General features: G+C 29.1%; 2 protein-coding genes across 4 annotated transcripts in view; both read right to left on the bottom strand.

Annotated features, from left to right (window-relative positions):
• Nucleotides 1–22,507, bottom strand: part of LOC112684345 (arrestin domain-containing protein 3-like) — a 162,113-nt gene that overhangs the window by 122,811 nt on the left and 16,795 nt on the right. The gene's annotated exons all lie outside the window — the stretch shown is intronic.
• LOC112684451 lies at nucleotides 935–2,537 on the bottom strand. The gene is made up of 2 exons (XM_025555986.1): nucleotides 1,354–2,537; nucleotides 935–1,290 (listed from the first exon to the last, which is right to left on the bottom strand). Exons 1-2 carry the CDS (start codon nucleotides 2,468–2,470, stop codon nucleotides 935–937), a joined length of 1,473 nt encoding a protein of 490 aa, XP_025411771.1. The 5' UTR covers nucleotides 2,471–2,537.

Genomic DNA, 22,507 nt, shown 5'->3' with positions numbered 1-22,507 from the left:
CGTCATATTCAACTCGATGTACATGAATATTGCGAAAATATAAAGATACAATTATTTCTATTAAAAAGCTCTTGAAAAAAATAGATAAAAATCTAAACTAAATATTTATGTTATTTATTCCGACCGGATTTGAGGACATGGGTGTACACCAATTTTTGAATCTGGTTTTTATAAATATTACTAATTATTTTCTAAATATTTTATATTTGTATTTTGTCTATTTTATTATCTATAGTTTGCCCTACGGGAATAATCACCCTTAATGATAAAATAAAAATAAAAATTACTTTTATAAGTTGTACAAATTAAAATGGAATGTACATTGCTATCATGGGTTCATTAACACTGGAAATTGTCTGTAATCCGATTATACTCGTAGAATACATCTACAATAATAACAAAAATAATGAAATCGCAAAAATGTGTAAATTTACGATAAAATCACATACAACACCAAGTGTATTCCATTTCAAAAGATTTGGTTTTTTTTTTTTTTTTTGTGTACGATAATACATTCTATCCAATTCAAAACTTCAAGCCGTTTATATCATGAAATTGTGGCCAACTCAAAACAACCACAATAATGACTTCGAGCCTAACATCAAAAGATGTAATAAAATTATCAAACCAGGGTTATTTGGTTTTCATGAGCTTAGCTCAAAATTAAATTATTTTATTCCAAATAAAGATAACACCAAGTTCATAAATATTATAATATATATACAATTTATCATTAAATATTGATACGAATTCGGTTTATTTATGTCTGTCACGTTTGATTCCTTCAAACATTAAAGTTGAACGTGCTTTATAAATAAAACTTATCAGTAGGGCTCGGATTTTGTAGCAAAATAAATCCTTAAAAAAGCATTTTAAGAAGCCAAAAAAAGCATTTATTTAATTCTAAAAAAGCAAATTTCAATTACATATAAAATTAAATATTAAAAAAGGAATTCATAACCATATATTTAGTCAAGTTACTTTCATTGAAACACATTCTATTGGGTGCTAATATATTTTTATACATAGAAAAAGACCTTTCCACGTCAACCGATGTAATCGGTGCATATTTCATATAAACTAAATCATTTGAATCATACTGTTCCACATTTACGTTTAGTGCAGTGCCATTATGAATACTATTGACTTTTTGAAGTTCTGCCCATCCATTATTTTTTGAAAAAACACGATTGCACGTTTCTAAAATCAGTTTCGCTACTTCGCCATTAGCTTCCTCTAACTTTTGTTTTGCTTCTAACACAATGCCTATACTTTTTGCCAAGGTTTCGCCTAAAAAATAATAATATATAAATACAGCAAATACTTGAAACAAAAATAAAAAATAAAAAATACCTCTTTTTTCTAATTGTGTAATTGCATGTGGAAAAAATCCAAAATTTATTGTAATGTAGACGAAATTTGAATGTAGAGATTGATCTTTTATAAGCTCTTTTACAACATTCACACACTGGGCATTCTCGTTGAATTCTTCAACTGCACTTTTTATTTCATTTAAATATGTGCAATAATATTCGACTGCTGTAATCCATGTACCCCAACGAGTAGTGATTCGTTTAGGTGGATTTGGAATATCCGGACATTTTTCATTTAAAATAGCGATCCGTTTTGGACATTTCAGAAATGTTTTTTTCATCTCGGTAATTAGACGATCAACTTTTGGGAAATGTGCACGTACTTCTTCACACACATTATGGAGGGCATGAGCTAAGCATGTCACATGCAAAGATTTTGGATACAGTGTTTGAATACAGCGGCCAGCTTTTTTCATATACAGCGCGGCATCCGAAACAAATAGTAAAATGTCCTCATGATTGACATTATTTGGCCATAAAATATGCATAGATTTGTTAAATAATTGAAAAATAGTACTATGGTTCACTTTGTCTAAATATTCTGTGTGAATAAGATAAGTTTTACCAACATCTTGTGGTTTCAAAATACCAATAATGACATTAGCTACATTACGTCGCACACTGTCAATTGTTTCATCTATGCAAACCCATATTTTTTGGACATTCACAGCATCGCGTATTTTAGTTATCGCATTAGTGTAGCAAGAATTAAAGTATCCTTTACGTAAAGTTGATTCATTTGGAATAGTTTTATTGCAATATTTTGAAAGAAATGAGCGAAAATGTTCGTTATTTAATTTGTTTAGGGGGATATTTGCCGCTACAAATTCGGAACATAGGTCAGCATTAAAATCAGACTTACAAAATTGTTGAATGAATGGCTGAACTGCATTATGTTTTTCAGCTTCAAGTTTTTTCAATGCTTCTTTGTGTTTTACTCTGCCAATATGTTGTTGAACGTTATATTTTTTATCCGAATTTATTTTGACTTCACACAATTTACAAAATATAATATTTCCGTCAGTCATAAGCACATTTTCACCGAATTCTCTTACGATTTTTTTTAATTTTAAATTTTCATGTTTAACTTTTGGCATTTTGACGATTAAAGAAATTATTTAGAACACTATACGTTTATACCTCACTGATTGTCGATGTAATTTACCGGCCAACTAAAGTATTAGCACGTGCTATAAAAATACGTAGGTATAATTCAGATAATTTTCCCTTTCCTTGAGTCGTAAATGCAACTATAGATAATTGTAGATAAAACTATTTCGGCACAATAACGACAGTTATTTTATCAGTCATATATTTATTACTGGTTTTTTCACTGGTTTTATAATTTCTGGTAATACTAATATAGTCCAAGACGTATAATATACATACAAATAAGCTAAGTTTTCAAGAAAAATATATAAAAATCAAGAAAAAATAACCAAATAGGGGAAAAGCAATAAAAAGCAGATTTTATGGAAAAAAGCAAAAAAAAAGTTTACTTCATTAAAATCAGAACGATTCAAAACGTATTTATATAAAAGAATTATCTTTCTATCACACTTCCCTCAAAAGAAGCATTTGCTACAAAATCCGAGCCCTACTAATAATATAATATTATATTATTAATAAAATATATACATATAAAATAACATATAATAAATCTCGAGCTTTACAATTTTGTTGATGTATTTGGGTTGTTTAACATGTTTCTTTTGAACCTCTTCATCCGTCTTAAGTGGGATCGTCATTTTGGAACCGGACTGAACATTTTTACAAGGGACCGAGTCGAACCGAACCGTTAGTTTAATTTCTTTTTAGACCATACAAATACAACGTATGCAATATTAATATATATATATATACTATATCCATGGTGATAAAATGAAATCGATTTGTATGTTTGACAAACACTGCAAATCAATATAGTTCTACAAAATTACGGAGTATGTTTATATTCTTCGAAATTCAATTTTAAATTTCTACATTTTATTTTAAACTTCTTTTAACTATCAACAAATAAAATGGATGCAATGACAATAGCTTCAAAAAACTATTCGAAAGTGGTCAGTCATTGCAATAAATTAAGCAAAGTAAATCAAAACTTACAAAAAGAAAATAAAGATTTGCAAGCACAGAAATATCATTTATGTAAAGCATTAGAAAAAACTTAAGAAGGATACTGTGTTTCGTAAAAATAGTAAAAAAATTGATTCACCTACGTTGCTTAACCAAATAAACAACACAATATCCAATTTTGATAAATGCGGAGTAAGTATCATCATATTAAAAGTATCGAACACAACTGTTATTTATTTTATTATTTAAATAATAATTTAATTATTCATACGTAATGAATTTATAGGATTATCAGAGCTGTTGTTCTAAAAACTCAGTTAAATCTGAACAGCAAATTTTAACAATTACTGATTCAACTGATTGCGGCGATCGTGAAAAGCTATCAGAATTTTCAGTTGAAACTAATTTTAGTGATTATGATTTGTTATCAAAGCTTATAAATGACATAGATTTATTTTGTAGTACTAAAAATGCATGTGATCCTCATGTTAAATTAATTAAAAAATTACGAAATACATTGATGGATGCAATGCGATTAGATGAAGCAAATGAAATAATTTTAAATATAAAGCAAGAAGAAATAAATCGTTTTCAAGAACAAATCGAAGAAGAAAAAGATGGAAATAAATGTAATAATATCGTGATTTCTAAAATGAAGCAAGATATTAGGGAATTGGCAGTTGCACTAGAGGGTCAATTTTTGAAAAACAAAAGTTTGATCAATTGTAACAAAGAACAACGTCGAATAAACGACGAATACTTAACAAACCAACAAGTCTTGGAGTGTAAACTATCAAATACAGAAATCGATAATTGCGAAAAAACCAATATAATTCTTGATCTTCAAGAAAAATTAAATGATTATACTTCTAAAATAGAAAAGCTTGATTTTCAAGTGAGTGAGAATTCTAATGAAATCGTCAAATATAAGGAAAAACATAGTGAATTAATCGAAATAATCAAACAATTCAATTATCATAAAAAAATTTTGAAAATCGATTTGAAATTTACAAATTTACAACTTTATCATTCAAAAAAATATTCTAATATAATGACGGATGAAAATAAAATCCTTATTCAAAAAATCGAATCGTTAGAAAATACTGTCGACGATTTGCTGAAGGCCCTAAAAATTTCAAAATCTGAAAATTATTCATTAGTTAAAAAATCCATTGAAGTTGGGATGGAAATATTAAGTTTCGAAAATAAAATACATTTATTAGAAAACGAAATAAAACAAGGCGATGAAAATATTAACAAATTCAATAATTTGCTCCAATGTGCTACTACGAAAGAAATTTATACTCAAAAAGAATTAGAGAAATGTAACTCACAATTACATATGAAAATAGAAGAAAATAATGATTTACATTTACAATTACATGAAATGCAGAAGGATTTGAAGAACACACATGAAAAATGGACTTATTCCCAACAACAACTAGAGAGCACCGAGCTTGAATTGAAGCAAGAGCAAATTAAGTACAAAATAGCTAAAGAAAAATATAAACTCCAAGAGAATAAATGTGAGGAAATCCTAAGCCATATGGACAACGAACAAAAAAAGTTGAATTATTCCCAAGAAAAAGTACAGGAGACCGTCATCGAATTGAATAAAGAACAAAGTGAGAAAAAAATTGTCACAGAGGAACACAATAATGAAATAAAAAGTTGGGCGACGAAAAGCATTCAAACAGATTTGTCCAACGTTATTGAATCTATAATTGTAAATAAATCAGAAAGCTCGGAAATTGTATCTCAAATGGATATTGGGGAAAAAGAAGAAAAAATTATTGCCTCATCAGATGTAGTAAATGGACAATTGTCAAAAGACAAAGACAAGTAATTTTTTTTTTATAATTTTCAGTTCCTCGCCGTAAGCCGTGCACCTGCTCGCTCGGTCGATCTCGAATTACATCGTGTTTCTCTCCCTACGGGAAAGAAGGAAAGATCCTACTTCACTGAGTTTACACATCGTCATCAGCAGCTATCAGAATTCGGTCACCCCGACCACAAGTAATATTAAATAACTTAACTCATATATTAAAATATTTACATTAAGTTTAAACATACAATACCCACATAAGTGCTCACTCTATAACTAAACCCGGGCACTGCCCGCGTATCGACCTTTGGACCCCAACCAGATAAGCTATGTTACGTAACCAGCAAACAGTCTCCCCAATTACGATTGTAAACAATAAAATCGTACACAAACAAAAAAAAAACGATAAGCTAAAAACTAATGAAGGCAAACGCGCCTTATCTTCATCATCCACCCCACCGTATTCACCGTCTGCCATCATTGCCAAGAAAACGAAACTATTTGTGACACCAAACCGCTATGAAGCTCTAATCGCTGACGATGGTAATCCAAACCCCGATAACGAATACATAGACATTGATAGCCTGCTTGAAACTTCCAGCCAGGGGCAATCGAATACTACACATAATACACCAAAGCCTATTCACCCTCCACCCGTATTTATCAAAGGCGTCCTGGACTACATGGGATTACGAAACAGTATCCGAGACCTCATTGGCCCAACCAGTTATTCGTGTAAGTCCTATACAGCCCACCTTACAATTCAAACAGACAGCCCTGACAATTACAGGAAACTAATCTGACTCCTTAAAGACATTAATGCCCAATATCACACATACTAACTCCACTCGGAAAAATCCTTAAGAATAGTAATCAAAAATCTTCATCCAACTACCCCAGTTGAAGACATCGCTGCTGCAATCGAAGAAATTGGCCACTCAGTCAAAAATGTAATAAACATCTAAACGCGAAAAACATACAATGGGGCTGTCGCACCAACAACCCTCGCGGTAACACCCTACATAACCTATCGCAACAAAATAATTACAAAATTCACGCTCCTCCTTCTCCAACCTATTGGTCCACATCCCAAAGAAAAAGACCAGACATTCTAGATATATTTGTCACGAAAATCCCAAACAGCCTTCACAATACATTAACCAATCTCGATGATCTATGCTCTGATCACTCGGCAGTCCTTCTCACAATAGACACTGCTGCCTCTAAAAAGCCAAACAAACCTAGTCTCACTCAAGGTCGTATGGACTGGGAAGCCTTCAGAACCCAACTCGCCAAAACCCTATATAAACGTTTCCACCTTAAATTTTCAAATCACTGAAACTCTCTCATCCAAAACCTATCATCCCGAACAATCCCGGGCGACCCTGGCCAACGTTTAAAGCGTAGCCGGTGCCGTGATCTACTAGTCGACTAGTCCACCATCCCGTTATGAAGTGCTATTAATAAATAGCTTCTTCTTCAAGCCAACAATTACCAATGCCCTATAATTGTATTACCCTTCCATTGTGCTTATTGTAATTATATTTTTTATACAGATTGTACAAATAAAAAACAAATATGTCAAAAAAAAAAAAGTTTATAATTAATTAATTCAGTCAAACGACAGTTTTAAATAAATGTATTTAAATCTAAAACTACCGTGTTTTGCGAAAAATCTTTCGACAACAATTATAACTTTCCCTCTATGGGAAGTGTGAGAAATTTTACTGTTTCATGTTTTTTTTTCTTTTAACTGTTATAATAACTATTCAATTTGTTCTTTGTTAGATACAAGGAGGACAAATTATCAAATACTATTACTAATGAAGAAGAAATTGTACGTCTAAGTTTAGAAAATGTTACAGTGGGTTCCAATTCTCACTTATCTATTCGGAAAAGTTCTAAATCAACTGAACGAAATGTTAGTAATTCTGACTCGAATAGTGCGTCTGGTTGTTCCTGTTCTCTCAAGTCAAGTAAATCAAGATGTGACTGCATCATTAATTACATAAAGAAATCGAAAAAATCACGTTCCAACGAACTCGATGTTATGAAATATTCACAAAAACAATATGAGAAGATATGTGAACAAGAAAATTATATAATTGATGAATGTGTTAAACAACAATACTGCGAGATAAATATTATTCCGTCAGCAAATAATAAGTCACAAGGTAGAATACCAATTTAATAATAAACTTTAAAAAAGATTAATAAATAAAATAAAAACACTTTAATAAAATTTTAGACGAAAAATTAGCCAATCACTACGAAAATGTCACGAAAAGTTTTGATCATAAAATAAATCTTGAGGCAGTAGAAAATAAGGGGCTAGTTTTGGCACAACAAAACCCTATAGAACAACAACTAAAAAAGCATACGACGAAAAAGATAAAAAAATCCAAGAAAAAAATTGTGGCCAAAAAGGAACCAGCAAAGCCGGAATTTAAGTACAACTTACCATGTGATAGTTGCAATGATGAAAATTGTTATTACAATAGGACTGCACCTCGATGTCCAGAAGAGTGGGAAATATTATTCAAACAACTCATGAAACGCCACAAGTATATTTTAAGAAGAAGATAAGTCGGTTGTATCTTTTTTTCTCCCAAAAACAGTATATTATTTTTAAAAGTAACACTAAATAATGTTCAGTCACACAAGGTTGAAGTGGGGTATTTTTAAATTGTTAGGGACTATTAAAATACACAATTTGCTTTATTTTTTCTTAGTAAATGAACTAACATTTACATCAAAAGCGTGATTGAAGTTAATTGATTCCTTAAAATGAAATTTAAACGATTTAATAATGTCTGCAAATCTACAAAAACAAAAACACGAGGTTGCATAATAGTTCATAAAATACTAGGATAATAGTTGGAGAATTTTACTTGTTATCATTCAGTAAATTTTGGTTATACAGCTATTGTAAAAAGAACTAATTTATCCAAATTAGTTGTTGAAAGTAGGTGCTCGTATTTAAGGAAAATGCAAGTATTGTTTATGTGCAAAACAAAAGGCTTAAAAATTTGAAAATTATAAAAAAAAAAGTTTATTTCAATAGTCCTTATCTATTTAAAAATGCCTCACTTTAATCCAATGTAACTTATTTAGTGTTACCTTTAAAAGGAATCAAACTGTATAGTGTATTTTATTATATGATTTTAATATCATATATTTTTATGCACCAAGGACTTTATAATATGATACTTATTTTCGAAAAATTTTTTAAAAATTTTTCCACACGTGCTAAGGAGAATTTACTCCCTTTATGAATTCATAATTGAATTAAATTAATATTTTTTAGCAACTATGTCATATAGTGTGTACACGCTAAGAGGTATCACTAAATATTTCGGTTCGATGACCGAAGTGAAAACCCCATTTCAATACAAGGTCATCGAACTGAAATAATTAGTGGTACCTCTTAGCGTGTACACACTATATGACATAGTTGCTAAAAAATATTAATCTAATTCAATTATGAACTCATAAAGGTAGTAAATTCTCCTTAGCACGTGTGGAAAAATTTTTAAAAAATTTTAATTTTTCAAAAATTCCTAACCTGTATATTTGTAACAAAATTGTACAATTAGATTAATCGTTCGATGACAGGGGCGGATTGGCAATTATTTTCGGCCCAGGAAATATGAAATAAACTAGCCCACGAACAGCAAATTATACTATTTTACCCCTCCCCCCCTCCAAAAAAATGCTTTGTTTTGCATCAATTTCAAAATTTGTTTAGTTTCTAAATTAGTAAAATCTACAATAACTTTACTATAATTATAGCTATAATAGTTGTGGGTAAGTCACATGATCAATCAGTTCTAGCTTGAACTTTAAGTTTGATCTTAATATAATCTTTAATTATATATTTATTGTTTTAATAATTTTTATTTATTCTACAAAATAAAACTTATTTTTGATGATTATATAATAATATAGAGCGGCCCAAATGAGGATCGGCCCATCGGGAAGATTTTCGATTTCCCGATAGGCCAATCCGTCCCTGTTCTAAGATAATTGTTCACCGAAATGATTTATTTCGGAAATTTATTTATACTCCAGACATGATCGTTTTGTTTTTTAATATACAGTCTGATTGCAACGCAAAACAACGTGTTCTTTTTTAACATACATATTGTTATAACAATAATTTATTGTTATGTTGGGGTATTTAATTTGTTCATATTTAATAACAACGATCTATCATCGAGTAAAAAAATGATTTTGCTGTATAATATTTGAATATTCTGTAAAATACATATTAAAATAGTGAGGTATCATACACAGGGTCAGTGATAGAGTGGGTTAGAGAAGGTTAGAGGTCCGGGCCTGTAACTCTAAAAGGGTTCTTCTTTTCAGCTGTTTATATAAAATTATTTTATAATATTCGCCATAGTATAGATTAACCTAACCTATATATCATTTATAGATTATTTCAATATACAGTATGTTAATTAATTGAAAATTCAGTAGTTATTACTCCTTATATAATGCAGATATTGGAGTTCCGTTTTTTAATATAATATGTGACTTATAGCCCATCTTTTACCATGGTTAAAAAAAATCGAAAATTCAAAACCGCCAAAAATTTTTTTTGGAAAATTTCGAAAATAGCCACTTTGTAAAGTTACTTATAAGTTACTCATAAAAAAAAATAATTGTGAAATCGGTTGAATTTTGAATGAATAAGAGCTCAAAAACAATCATCAAAAAACAAAAATATTACAATAAATATTAATGAGTTGTGTGTACTTCATTACCTAATACTGGGATTCTCAAACTTTTATAAACACTGTACCCCTTTTTACCAATAAACTATTTAAGTACCTCCTCTTAGTTAGTATACTAAAATATACATATTGTAAAACGAGAATAGTCATATAAAAAGTTTATAGCATTGTTGAACGTAGGAAAAATCAAACAAATGTTGGAAAGTCCTGTCCAATGTAGTACGATTGGCAACCCTAGCATAGCTTAATGTTGTGCCAATATAATTTTAATATATTCGACTGTGTACTTGGTATAACAGCAGACGCGTTTAATCAATGATGAACTTAACAGTTAGTTACAGTATCGTTTTAAGCCTGAAATTCGCAAATGTTAACTTGAATAACTTAAAAAACGTAATTTGAATTTTGGAGTTTTTTCCACTATTTAAATTTAAAAGTTTGTTGGCCAGTCCCGTACCCCTTAAAAAATGTCGAGTTCCCCCAAAGGGTACGCGTACCACAGTTTGAGAACCACTGGTTCATATCTGTATACAGATATATCATATTATTAGTTATCTATTTAAAAGTTTAAAAACCATACAATTTTACAATTTGCTGTGTTTTTTGAAAATATAAAATGCTCTATATTCATATAAAATCTATAATACATCTATAAAATGCTAACTTGAAGTGATATTTCAGTCGAATAATTTCAATTGTGCCACAGTACATTGTATAATCATATTATAACGATGGAGGTTAGTGTTACCTCACGGTAATCGTGTGTACGCAATGCGTACAATACTACGCATACAGCTGACATATTAATAAATGTATAAGTAAATAGTTTATTTATAGAAATAAATAAATAAATGTTTAGCCTGTAGTGTAATTATATTTGCAGTGTAAAACGACTGGTTTTGAATAAAAAGGTCTCATCATCAAGTGTGTACAAAGTCAATAAAATCGTGAATGTACTTCATTTGTACATTAAAAAATTTGTATTTAATTATATTTAATATAATAATATTCCTGGTTAAGCATTTATTTATGTATTTCTATACATAAACTATTTACATAAACATTAATTTACGAATTTATTAATTTTTATTTTATTTTTTTGATTGTACTACAATAATAACTATATCAGTGTAATACAATTAGTTTTCGATTATTCCAGCTGAACTTTGGTAACTGCATCGCGATCGATTGCATTCGCAATATCATATATATATATATATATATATATATATATATATATATATATATATGTATATATCAATATTATTGTTTTAGGATTTCTCGTAAACGGACGCGTCAACGACTTTCGGATCGCATTTTAGGATGGTGGCAGCGTGTGGGATAAATGCGGTGAGGTAGTAATATCAATAGTAGTAAATTTATATAATTATTACAGTGCTTTCCAAACATTTTCTATCAAACAGTATCGCCCTTCACTCGTTCACGCCACCATATGAGTGTATCTCGACCACGGACGACTATACTCCTCAAGGTGCGCGAATCTTATGTAACGGCACCCTGGAGACACGTAATAATATGGGACGCATTCAAGGTATTTTGGGATTCCATTCACATGATGTCAATGATGGTGGGTGGTAGTGATGGTGGTGATGGTGATGGTGATGGTGGTGGTGGTAAAAGCGTAAAGCTCGCAACGTCCGTTTCTGTAACGATAACAAAGTGCGCGTATCACCCTTTGCTGGCCCCTTTACGATGACATGCGTACGACGTGGTTCGTGCGATTTTTAACACATCCCACCCTCAACAATTATAATGCTGCACTGTCACTTAATCCTCATCACGGTATTGTGATTGGATTGTATAATAATAGTATTTATATATATATATATATATTTTTATTTTTTTGGTACACAAAATATGTACTCCATTGCTAAACGTTTGTCCATTTATAGCACACGCGTGATATACATTGATTGCGGTCCAGTCAGTGCCAGATTTTGTGGGTGTGCACGGTGTGTACGGAGATCTAAGAAGTCTCTTAAACCAATGTTTAAAATTGTCTGTTTCGTTATTTTATTTAATTTACCTATTACATTATATTAAATTTATTAGTAAGTTACTTAAATTTAATATTTTTTTTTTCTTTAGTTATTTTATATATCAACAATGTTGATTTAACATGTATTAAATAGTTATATAAGTGTTATGATGAACAATTTTTTTTTTTTAAGTAACCTCCAATTGGTAATCACTTCGGCCTCCTGAGACTTGGATCTAGTACCGGGTCCACTCCTCTCAACACTATCATCGTGGTTTAGAAATTCTGGAGGTCACAGTAATATTTTATGAACCAATAATTTTAAAATAGGTACTCTCGCCAAGGTCCAATCTAAGTAAATTTTAAAACTATATTTGAATCGTGAGTGTTTGACAGAATAGAAAACTTTTGCTCCTTCAGTACCCATCATCTTTTATTCCTATCATTAGAATATTATCTTGTATACTATATTAGTAATATTATTATTGCTTCGACTGTACGTCACACGGTAGTGTGATTATTACTAGCAATTATTATTATTATTATTGTTCAGTACTAATATCCAGTGCAGCAACTAAGATTCTTGGGGCACTGGACATAACCAATTTACGGGGCCCTGAGTGGAAAATCCAGCGAATTTTTTATTTTTATTTTATTTTTTATTTTTCGTTTTATTTTAACAGCTCCGCTTAAATACTGCCTTAACGCTGAAATAATTTTTAAAACCGGCAAGATTACTATTTACCAATAATCAAGGCTCTGAAATTTAGGCATTTGCATATTTGTTTAGAAAGTACATATTGAAATTCTGATTCAATACAAATTCGATTCATAGTATGTATATTTCAGATATAAAAATTGTTGTTGCATAATTTTGTATATTTTGTTACTTTTTGTTCCAATTCGCATATTTTGGGCTTAAAAACATTTATATACATATTTCATGGATTTAACAAAATTTTTTAAAAACATGTATAGTTTATTAATAAAATATTAGATATATGACTACCAAAATTGTATGTTTTATATCTTTTGACAAAATAAATTAATTCATCAACGGCTATTATTTGTATTGCTCCGGTTCCCAATGCACTTAACAATAATATAATAATCTTTATAGTACCGAGAACTCGTAATAGTGACCACCGACGGCCCGTATTTATTTTTAGACAAATTTACCATTGTACTAATATTTTGTAACATGACATAAACAAATTATATAACCATAGGTAATTTGTAAAAAATTATGTTTAACCATTAGGTTATCAACTTATACACAATATTATTTCTGTTAGTTATAATACTGCATACATATGCATGCAAGCGACTTCATTGTACAGTGTACACTAGTCAGTAGTTAGTTTATTATTTTTTAAGCAATTATTTTCCAATTTTTTTACTGCATATTATACCACATATTTTGATGTTTTTTAACGCATATTTTAGTACTCTTTAGTGCATTGAGTTCCGAGCCTTGCTATTAACTAATTAGATATAATATCTTTAAGACGAAAAAATTATGAGACTGAAAATATCGTCAACCACAGTTGGACAAGTAATGCTGGGGGGCAGGGTCCAGCTTGCTACATGCCTATATAAATATGCCACGAAAGGCGATTACAATAATTATTTTGGGAATCCCAATGGTGTGTATAAAAATAATTCATTGCATAACACTATAATATGTTATTTATAATATTATAGCTTATATTATTTTAATATGCGATCCGGAGGGCCCCGTTTTGATAAAATTGTAATTAATAAAAATAATAAAAATATACAATCGTATTATAAGAATAAATACATTAAATAATTTTTATGTAATTTATCATGATGAAATTATTTAGAGGGAGAGGGGGCCTCGAAACCAATCACAAGAGGCTCCTTTACAGGGGCATTGTCCCTGCTGCTCCTGCGGTTTTCGCGGCACTGCTAGTGTCGTCGTGTTTAAAATTAAAAATTATCACAAATTTGGTTTTTCATTAACTTTGAAAATTTGATTGAAAATGTACGTTAGTAAGTGGCTGGAAAATATGCCTACCTTTCCCCCCACAATGAAATATATTTTGAGTGTATTTACTCTCCTCTCCTACCCAGATTATGTCAACGATTTCAACATCTGAATATATTACGAATCGGTCATCGATGTAATAAATTAATATATCCAATCCTCCTCAGAGGGAAAGTATTGTACAGAAGGAATAGGTACACTTATATTATTAAAATATAACGATGATGTTTCAAAATTTATAATTACTTGCACGCAGTCGTTTAAATTCAACGTTATAAACGCGCAACGGCAAACAGTTGAAAACTCTAACGTTTGATAATATAGTAATCCTGCAGTATGAACACAAGAGGTCGTATATTGTCTATGAATTATTATATTTGTAATACATTTCGTTCATGGCAATCCGTTTGGAAATTCACGTCGGTGCGGTAAGAGGGACATTGTATGCGTGTACAGTAAATTCCTCAACGATCCGGTATTTCTACAGTAAAGAATGAGTGGATTAGAGAAATTTACAATATTGTGACGAAAAAACTCGAGGACAGAGCGGAACGCATAACATCTACCACGTCCAATACGATATGACGTGATGTGTGCACGTTTTTATAACCATCGGATTCACGGACGTACCGACCATCATTATAATTTCGTTTACAACCTGCAAGAGTATTTGTGTTTCATAAAGTTACTTAAGTAAATTTTTTATGTTCATAATTAAAATTTGCTATATTTTGTTAATACAACCGAAATTTACGGATATTTACCGTTTCGCAGAATACAATTTCTTGTAACGTACACATAAATTAAGGTATTGATACGTCTGACTTTACTTGATATTATTATGCAACCACATTGAAATAGTCTTGAATTAACGATTGTTTTTGCGAATACGAATGAGCTCAGATCACCAAAATAGCGATCTCACGTAATGCTTGTCAAATGAAACGCTTTACGTCTAATTCGAAAAAACCATAACGTATTTTTGTGATTACTACAAACATATAATACATATACAAATTGAACAATGTGTACGTATTTAAATATTTATGTCTTTTAATGTAACATTGCAATTTTCATTATTAGTTAAATTTTCACGTAATTATATTTTACACGCTTTATTTGAACTAGGTGTACGAATAGTTTAGGTTTGGTTAATGAATTATGACGCATTTACAATTAAATGTAGAATTAAATTATGCTCGTAAAAAAAAAAAAATTGTACAAGTAATATTAGTTATCAAATAGAATTGCTAATTATTAACCGTTTATTAACCAATACAACGTATACAAATTATATTCACTAAAATATTATATTCATCTGAAATTTGAAAAAAAAAAATCAAGTATACTTAGTCAATGTATAGAATTATCTAAATTTACAACTAAAAAAAAATAGCTGTTCAATTTCATAACATTTAATTTTGATCAATTCTATTATAAATCTGAAGTATTAGAAATTAAATTCATCAACATATTTATGTTTCGTGTAAATTCTAATGTGTACCTATGTTTTATACCTTATTCTTTTGAAATAAAACTAATATTATACCTTTTTTTATCACATTTTTTTATGTTTATCAGATGATAATTATTTAACTATACGTTTTATAAACTAACACCATCATAGAATTTCAAAATTTAACATTTTATTATTACATGATCATAAAATCCTGTTTTTATGTATGTATCATTTATCTTTTCAAATGTAATATATATTCGGTAACATGTCATCTTAGATATTTATTTATGTATATATATATAGTAACAAATCGAACATAATTGGTATAAATAACATGATTCTATCGGAATTAGTAAACCCTAAAATCTAGTATAATAGTTATAAAATACCTACTTAAAAACCAAAACGCAACTTTATTATGTGTGTCAATGTATTAATCGAAAAACAATAAAAATAACTTATACTTTCTCTTATTAAAACTTTACGGATACTTCAATATAAACCACATAGTATCGTTTCTTACGCGATATCAACCCAAAGCGAAGGTATAATAATTGGATTTTGTTACCAGTTGAGATTGGCGCGAAGATATAAACAAAATCACAGGCAATATATAATTTTTAAATCATATAAATAAAGCCTTAAACGTTTCAATGAAATTGTGTAATCAATAATTTTTCTACAAAATATACAAACTACATTATAATAAAAATAATTTAATATAATCGCGTACGCAAATGTAGTTTACAAAAACAATATATCGTACTTATATACAAAATGTGTATCAAAATTGTCTGTAAAAACGCCGAACCGTAGGTTTTATTCGATTCATCTCTATTTTTGAACTGCAGGTGTGTAATAATATATGTTCGTAAACACATGACGTATGTTAGTCAGCATAAAAACTAATTAAAACAAATTAAAAAGACTAATCAATAATAAATGTGTTTAAAAATTCTTATTAATAATTAAATTATCTTTTACATTTCAATATTATATAATTTTAAGAATAATATGTATATAAAATATAACATAAAGTATCATTGTATTATATCTAATTAATAAAAACATAATGATGGATACGCAAAATAACAATAACAATTAGAGACATAAAAAGACAAGAGAAACGCTTTACATATCACTTCTTGGCCAGTCTCCATAAATAGTGTTGTATTGTGTGTCTCCATTAAGTATTTGTCAAAAACGTAAGAAAAATATCAAGTAATATTTATTTCCTGAAAATACTATCTTTTTTCGTACGAATCAACTACGTCAAGACGAAGTAAGAAAATATGTTACACAGAAATACAAAATAATATTTCTTCCCACCACAGGAAAAGGATAATCAAAGTGTTTAGCTCGTTTTAAATTATAATATCTCCCTTGTTAACTAGAACCAGATTCATTTTATTACAGCTGCAGAAATATAAATATTGCAATATAAATGCCTATAATATTGTTATATATTTTTTGTTATTTTCTTTTATTTAAGAAAATTATTTACAATACGTTATCAAGAATAATAAGTAAACTCTATGTACAAGTAGTATAAAGCTCAAATGAATATCTTGAGGAGAAATTATTTCACTAATGGCATCAAAGAAATAAATTATCAAATTATGTTTATTTGAAATCCACGAAATAATATGGTATTTAGTTAGAACTATACATAAAATACAGTAATGACGTAGGTTGTCAAAATATATTTTGCTGGAGGTATTTCAATTAAAATGCGTTTACTGCTATAGTTCTAAAAATTCATAACGTAACATTTGTTTCAATGTAATTTAAAACTTTACCGAGTGTTCACTTATGTTATTTCGTTTTTAATTTATAAATTATGGAGATTAAGGCTATGTTTTAACGAAAAAACGTATAAACGTTTATAATAATCAGATGTGCATATGCCTAATAAAAAATTAAGTATTTATTAAAATGTTATCATCACAAAAATTGTTTTTTAATACATTACATTCTTATTATGTCGAATCTCAAGGGTAACAGAAAAAAGTTGAAGGTATCGAAAACTTCGGGATATCGAATTTTATTAAAAAATTGAAAATAATAATATATGAATAATAAATAATGCGAATGCTTAAAATACTGAAATAATTGAAATAACCGATTACATAACTAAATAAATTAATTAATTTTTAAAAAAAATCTGTCATTCAAATTTGCTTAATATTTTTTATTCTGTCTGTCACGACGTCTTCCAAATTAGATAATGAAGAAAAAACTTAATGTTCTATACCTGTAGTAGTACAAAATTCCTTAATGTTTTTAAAGTATATTTAGTTTGTCAAATTGTAACTTCAGTGACTCCTTCCTCATATTGTTGTTTGTTTTCACTCTCACTGGGATTTTTGATAGTCTCTGATGAAATTTCGTAATCAGTCTATGCAGGAACGGAACTAGGGGGCGGAAGACAGAGAACTAACCCCGGGCGTAAAATTTTAGAGGATGTAATTTTTGTAATTATTAAGAGCTAATTTGATATTTTTAACTTTGTTAAATATTGTTATTAGGTTAAAACTCAATAAGTATGATTGTATATTAATTATTAGAAAAAAATTCTCGACAAGAGTATTTGATTATTGGTCTATGATAGAGTATAATTTTAACATTTTCCCCGGGTGTATAAGTTCCTAGTTCCACCTCTTAGTCCATGTACCACATACATGTAGGTACATTATTATTCATTTCCACATACAGTGAAAAAATGCTGTCGTCTAAATTTAGATTATTGGCAAATATTCCATTTATCATCAGAAATAATTGAGATATTTATTTGAATTATATCACCGTTTTTAAAACTGGTTTTTATGTAGCAATTTAATATTTTCTGTGGTGTTACATTGCTTGAAGCCTTATCAGACATTCTTATAGATTCGAGTATATTTATAAAAAATAATTCGTTATTATCGACTAACCGTATGATTATTTCTTTGCTACAAAACATTTTGAAATTCAGTACAACGCCTTGGCCCATAGACTGAAGTATAAATGTTGAATTAGGCAGTAAAAAATGTACTTTAATGGAACTTAATTCGATATCATGATTACGAGCTATACAATTATCTATGAATAGTAGAACTTTTCGATTTTCTAGCTTCATTTTTCAATTGAAATTTAAAAGACACTCGCTAAATAATAACGAAGTCATCCATACCTTTTTATTTCACAAATAGTCGACTGGTAAAGATTTAATTCCTTTAAAACACCTAGGTTTCTTTACTTTACCAATGGTAAATAATTTTAGTTTTTCAGTTCCAAACATATTTGCTCCTACCATAATAATTATGGTAATAATTAAAATTATTGTAATGAGCTTTTTACCTCATATTTTTTACCCAAACATTCTTAACCTTTTAACATAAACATTTTATTTGCTAAGCATTTGAAAAATAAACCCGTTTCATCGAAATTAAAAATGTCATAAAAAGAATAACCTGCTAAAACGTCAGGAAGATTTTTAATCTAATTTGAACAACAATGTGTGTCTTTTGAAACACTTTCTCCACAAACTTTTCGAAAAACTACATCATACCGTTTTTTCCAGTTTGTCAGCCAACTTATACTTGTTTAAAATTAGTGTATTCTAGTGTAATTAGTTGTGCATATTCGTCTGCTTTTTCAAGTAAAATTATTCTATTTAATAGTATGTTTTTATCTCGAGACTGAGTAAACCATTTTAACAAATATTTATCGATGTCCAAGTAAGGAGTCATCCTAATTTTTTTTATATTTCTACGATTGAAATTCAAAATGTTGTCTTCTGTTTAAAAATTGACAATAATGTATTTGGTGGAATATTTAATTCATTGACGATTTAACATTTTTAAAGTCACCTTTTTCAACTAACTATATTAAACGAACTTAATCCGAAATTAAAAGGATATTTAATTTACACTTCTTTTCCATTTCACTACAAACGAACGAACTACGAACAACTATAAACGTGACCAGTGGCAGCGTGAACGGGGTTAATTTGACGCAGCTGCATGATGAAAAAAAATGGTGAGGGGTGTTGAAAGTTGATGTTTGTAGTTGAGTAGAAGTTGGGAACTTATTTTAACATCATCGATCAAATATCAAATACATTTACAATAATAAATTGTGAATAAGACAATAGATGATAAAGATGCTATAAAACTGCATCGAACTAAGTTATAGCTATTAATATTAAATATAGTTCCAGATCACGCGTTTATCAGATCGTAGCTTTGTTCATGTTATGATACCTTATGAAGCGTTTTTGTTTAGACGTGAGCGATAACAATTTAATAGCCCGCCCGTCCTTATATTTACAAATTACAATCAAGTTGGGACATTCTTGTGTTTATTTTTGTCACATGGCCCATCCGCCCGACAACATATCGACTAGTAAAAGATAAAGGGGGCTACCATGTATACTACGAGATAACAGGCAGTTAGATATTTCAATCGTACAAGCGTATTAAATATTAAGTGGATTGTAGTTAACATAACATTAATTATGACAAAGAAATATAAACCAACAGGGTATTTTTAATTGATAGAAATGGTTTTCAAAAATGATTCTTTTAGTATTTTAGATTCTATATCGCAGGAAATTGTACACCTTTATGTTAATCTTGGATATAATCAGATATCATAACTTGAATTATCTTCGGGAATGTTGACAAAAAAAAAAAAAGGATTGGAACAGCATGAATCGATCAATTAACATGTTAACTGCCTTTAAATTTTTGAGAATACCTCTGTAATAGCTTTGTGAGTTAATTTTAGTACTCATATAATCAGGCCAACCAAACCAATCACGCTTTATACAAAACATTGAGTTTGGTCAATAATGGTTTCAGTTTTAGTTGAATAAAAATTAATTTTAATTTTATCATGATTTTTATGATGTTCTGAATTTATTTTGGTTAAAATAGATAGGATTTTAGGTAAGAATTAAATTTGATACTCATATCCAATAAGTGCATTTTCGTAACACTTGTGTAGTTGTAAAAATGTTTTTTTTTTTTTTTTTGTTAACAGCCCAAGGGCTGGTTGGCAGCAATTCTTCACTCCTGACGCTTCTCCGCTTTCCTTTTTCATTCGCAATAAGATCTGCAATCCATATTTCTTACTATTTGGCTAGTGTAGTCCAGTGGCGGTCGCCCTCTGCTGATATTCCCTTCAATGGCACCTTCTATTATCCTGCTAAGTAGACTGTTTTGACGCACTATGTGTCCAATTAACTTGGCTATTCTTGTTTTTAAGGTCTTCAGAAAGCTTCTTGTTTCTCCGGCTCTTCGATATTCATTTGTTATGCGTTCTACCCAACTTATTCTTAGTAGTCTACTGTATCCCCATATCTCGAACGCTAAGAGTCTTTTTTCTTCATTTTACTTATGTTCCATGTCTCACTTCCATACAGTACTACATTCCAGACATAAGTCTTAAGTTAGTTTTACCTCACTTTTATGTCAATATTTATAGATATAAACATATTTTTCTTGCTCTGAAATGTACATTTAGCTTGGTTTATTCTGCTTATGATCTCCTTGGTGCTACGGCCGTCCTCAGTTATCGTACTTCCCAAGTATTTGTACACATTCACTTGTTCTAGTGTGTCACCATCTAATGCAATTTGAGTTTGGGTTCCTTCGTCACGACTACAAACAAGGACTTTCGTTTTTGCTTTGTTTATTTTCATATTGTATTCATTTTTCATTGTTGAGTTCATTATTCCTAAGATATTCTGTAGATTAAAATGTTATAATATGCTAAAAGCCTAAAATTTCTTTTATCTATAATTTTCTGTATTTATATTTTATAATTTTATAAGTTTTTTCAATATAATAATGATATAATATAATAATATGATCATTCTACCAAACAATTTTCTACAACAAAAAAAGTTCATTCTTATTACCTGTAATCCATGTAATATTACCTAATATAGAAAATTAATATGTTACATTAAGTTAAAATTTGTATTGTTTTACTTACCTATTTGCCTATACTCATACTTTCAATTAGTTTGGTTGTATATTGATATTTAATTGGAGTAAAATAAATTATTTCTGGGTCATTAAATATTTACGTCATAATACATACAAAATAATGAAAATTGTTCCCACTTTTTGTAACCTAATATTCAGTTTTTTTTCCTATTTCCAGTGATGCATATGAATGAGATTTCTTCTCCCAATCAAATATTGTAATAATAAAATGTATCATTATTTATAACTGTAAGTTATTTAATTGTGATTTAATTATTGAGGTTTCGGCAAGTGCCTATAGTGACTGCTTATAAATACGCCATTGTAGATTATACTACTTTAATATATTACATTTACAATTCCGTCCAAATTCTATAGGTATCACAAAAGACGGTACAAAATAAAAAAGATAATAATATGTACAAAATACCTATGCATGAATGGTGTGTATACAGATTTTTAACAAGATTTGATAAAAATCATAAATTTAAATCAGCTATGGATGACAGGGGAATTGAAGCTACGTGCTCGGCAAGAAAAAAAAAACGAAAATACTGCTAATTTGAAATATTTTAATTTTATAACAACTTGAATTTAAAAACTCTAAACGTTTCAAAACCATTATGTTATAAGTGTTCTATTCTTTTTTCTCTTCAGCCCTTGAAATAATAAAATCAAATACTCTTCTTCTCGCTGTAATTTTTTCCACAATATTATTGAACATTTAAAATTAAATTAAATTTCTTTCAGTTATTTTTCTTTTTATAAAAATGAAACTACACAATAACTTCTAAAACTATATATTTGCTTTAGAGGATATTTTATACCTTTGATATACTTTAAATAAAAATGAGTAAAAAAGTTTTTACATTTGATATTAATAATACTTTAGTATACAAATCTATTGTCTTTACAATACAATAATAACAATTTTGATGTAAATCGTTGTATTGCTTAATTTTTCATGCTTTTCCAGAAGAAACCTTTTTAAATTCGTGACAAATCAGAGAAATGATCATCATCGAGGACATTTTTACATTTAATTATTTA

Source organism: Sipha flava, unplaced genomic scaffold, assembly GCF_003268045.1.
Source record: "Sipha flava isolate LNK unplaced genomic scaffold, YSA_version1 249_pilon_pilon, whole genome shotgun sequence".
NCBI lineage: Eukaryota > Metazoa > Arthropoda > Insecta > Hemiptera > Aphididae > Sipha > Sipha flava.
Note: the sequence above shows the minus strand (reverse complement) of the source record. Positions and strands in the feature narration are given on the sequence as shown.

Excerpts from the sequence above, each read along its gene's own strand:
- LOC112684451 (XM_025555986.1), bottom strand. The coding sequence starts at position 2,470 with ATGCCAAAAGTTAAACATGAAAATTTAAAATTAAAAAAAATCGTAAGA. Across the intron at positions 1,291-1,353 it reads TACACAATTAGAAAAAAGAG|GCGAAACCTTGGCAAAAAGT; the intron begins GTATTTTTTATT and ends ATTATTTTTTAG.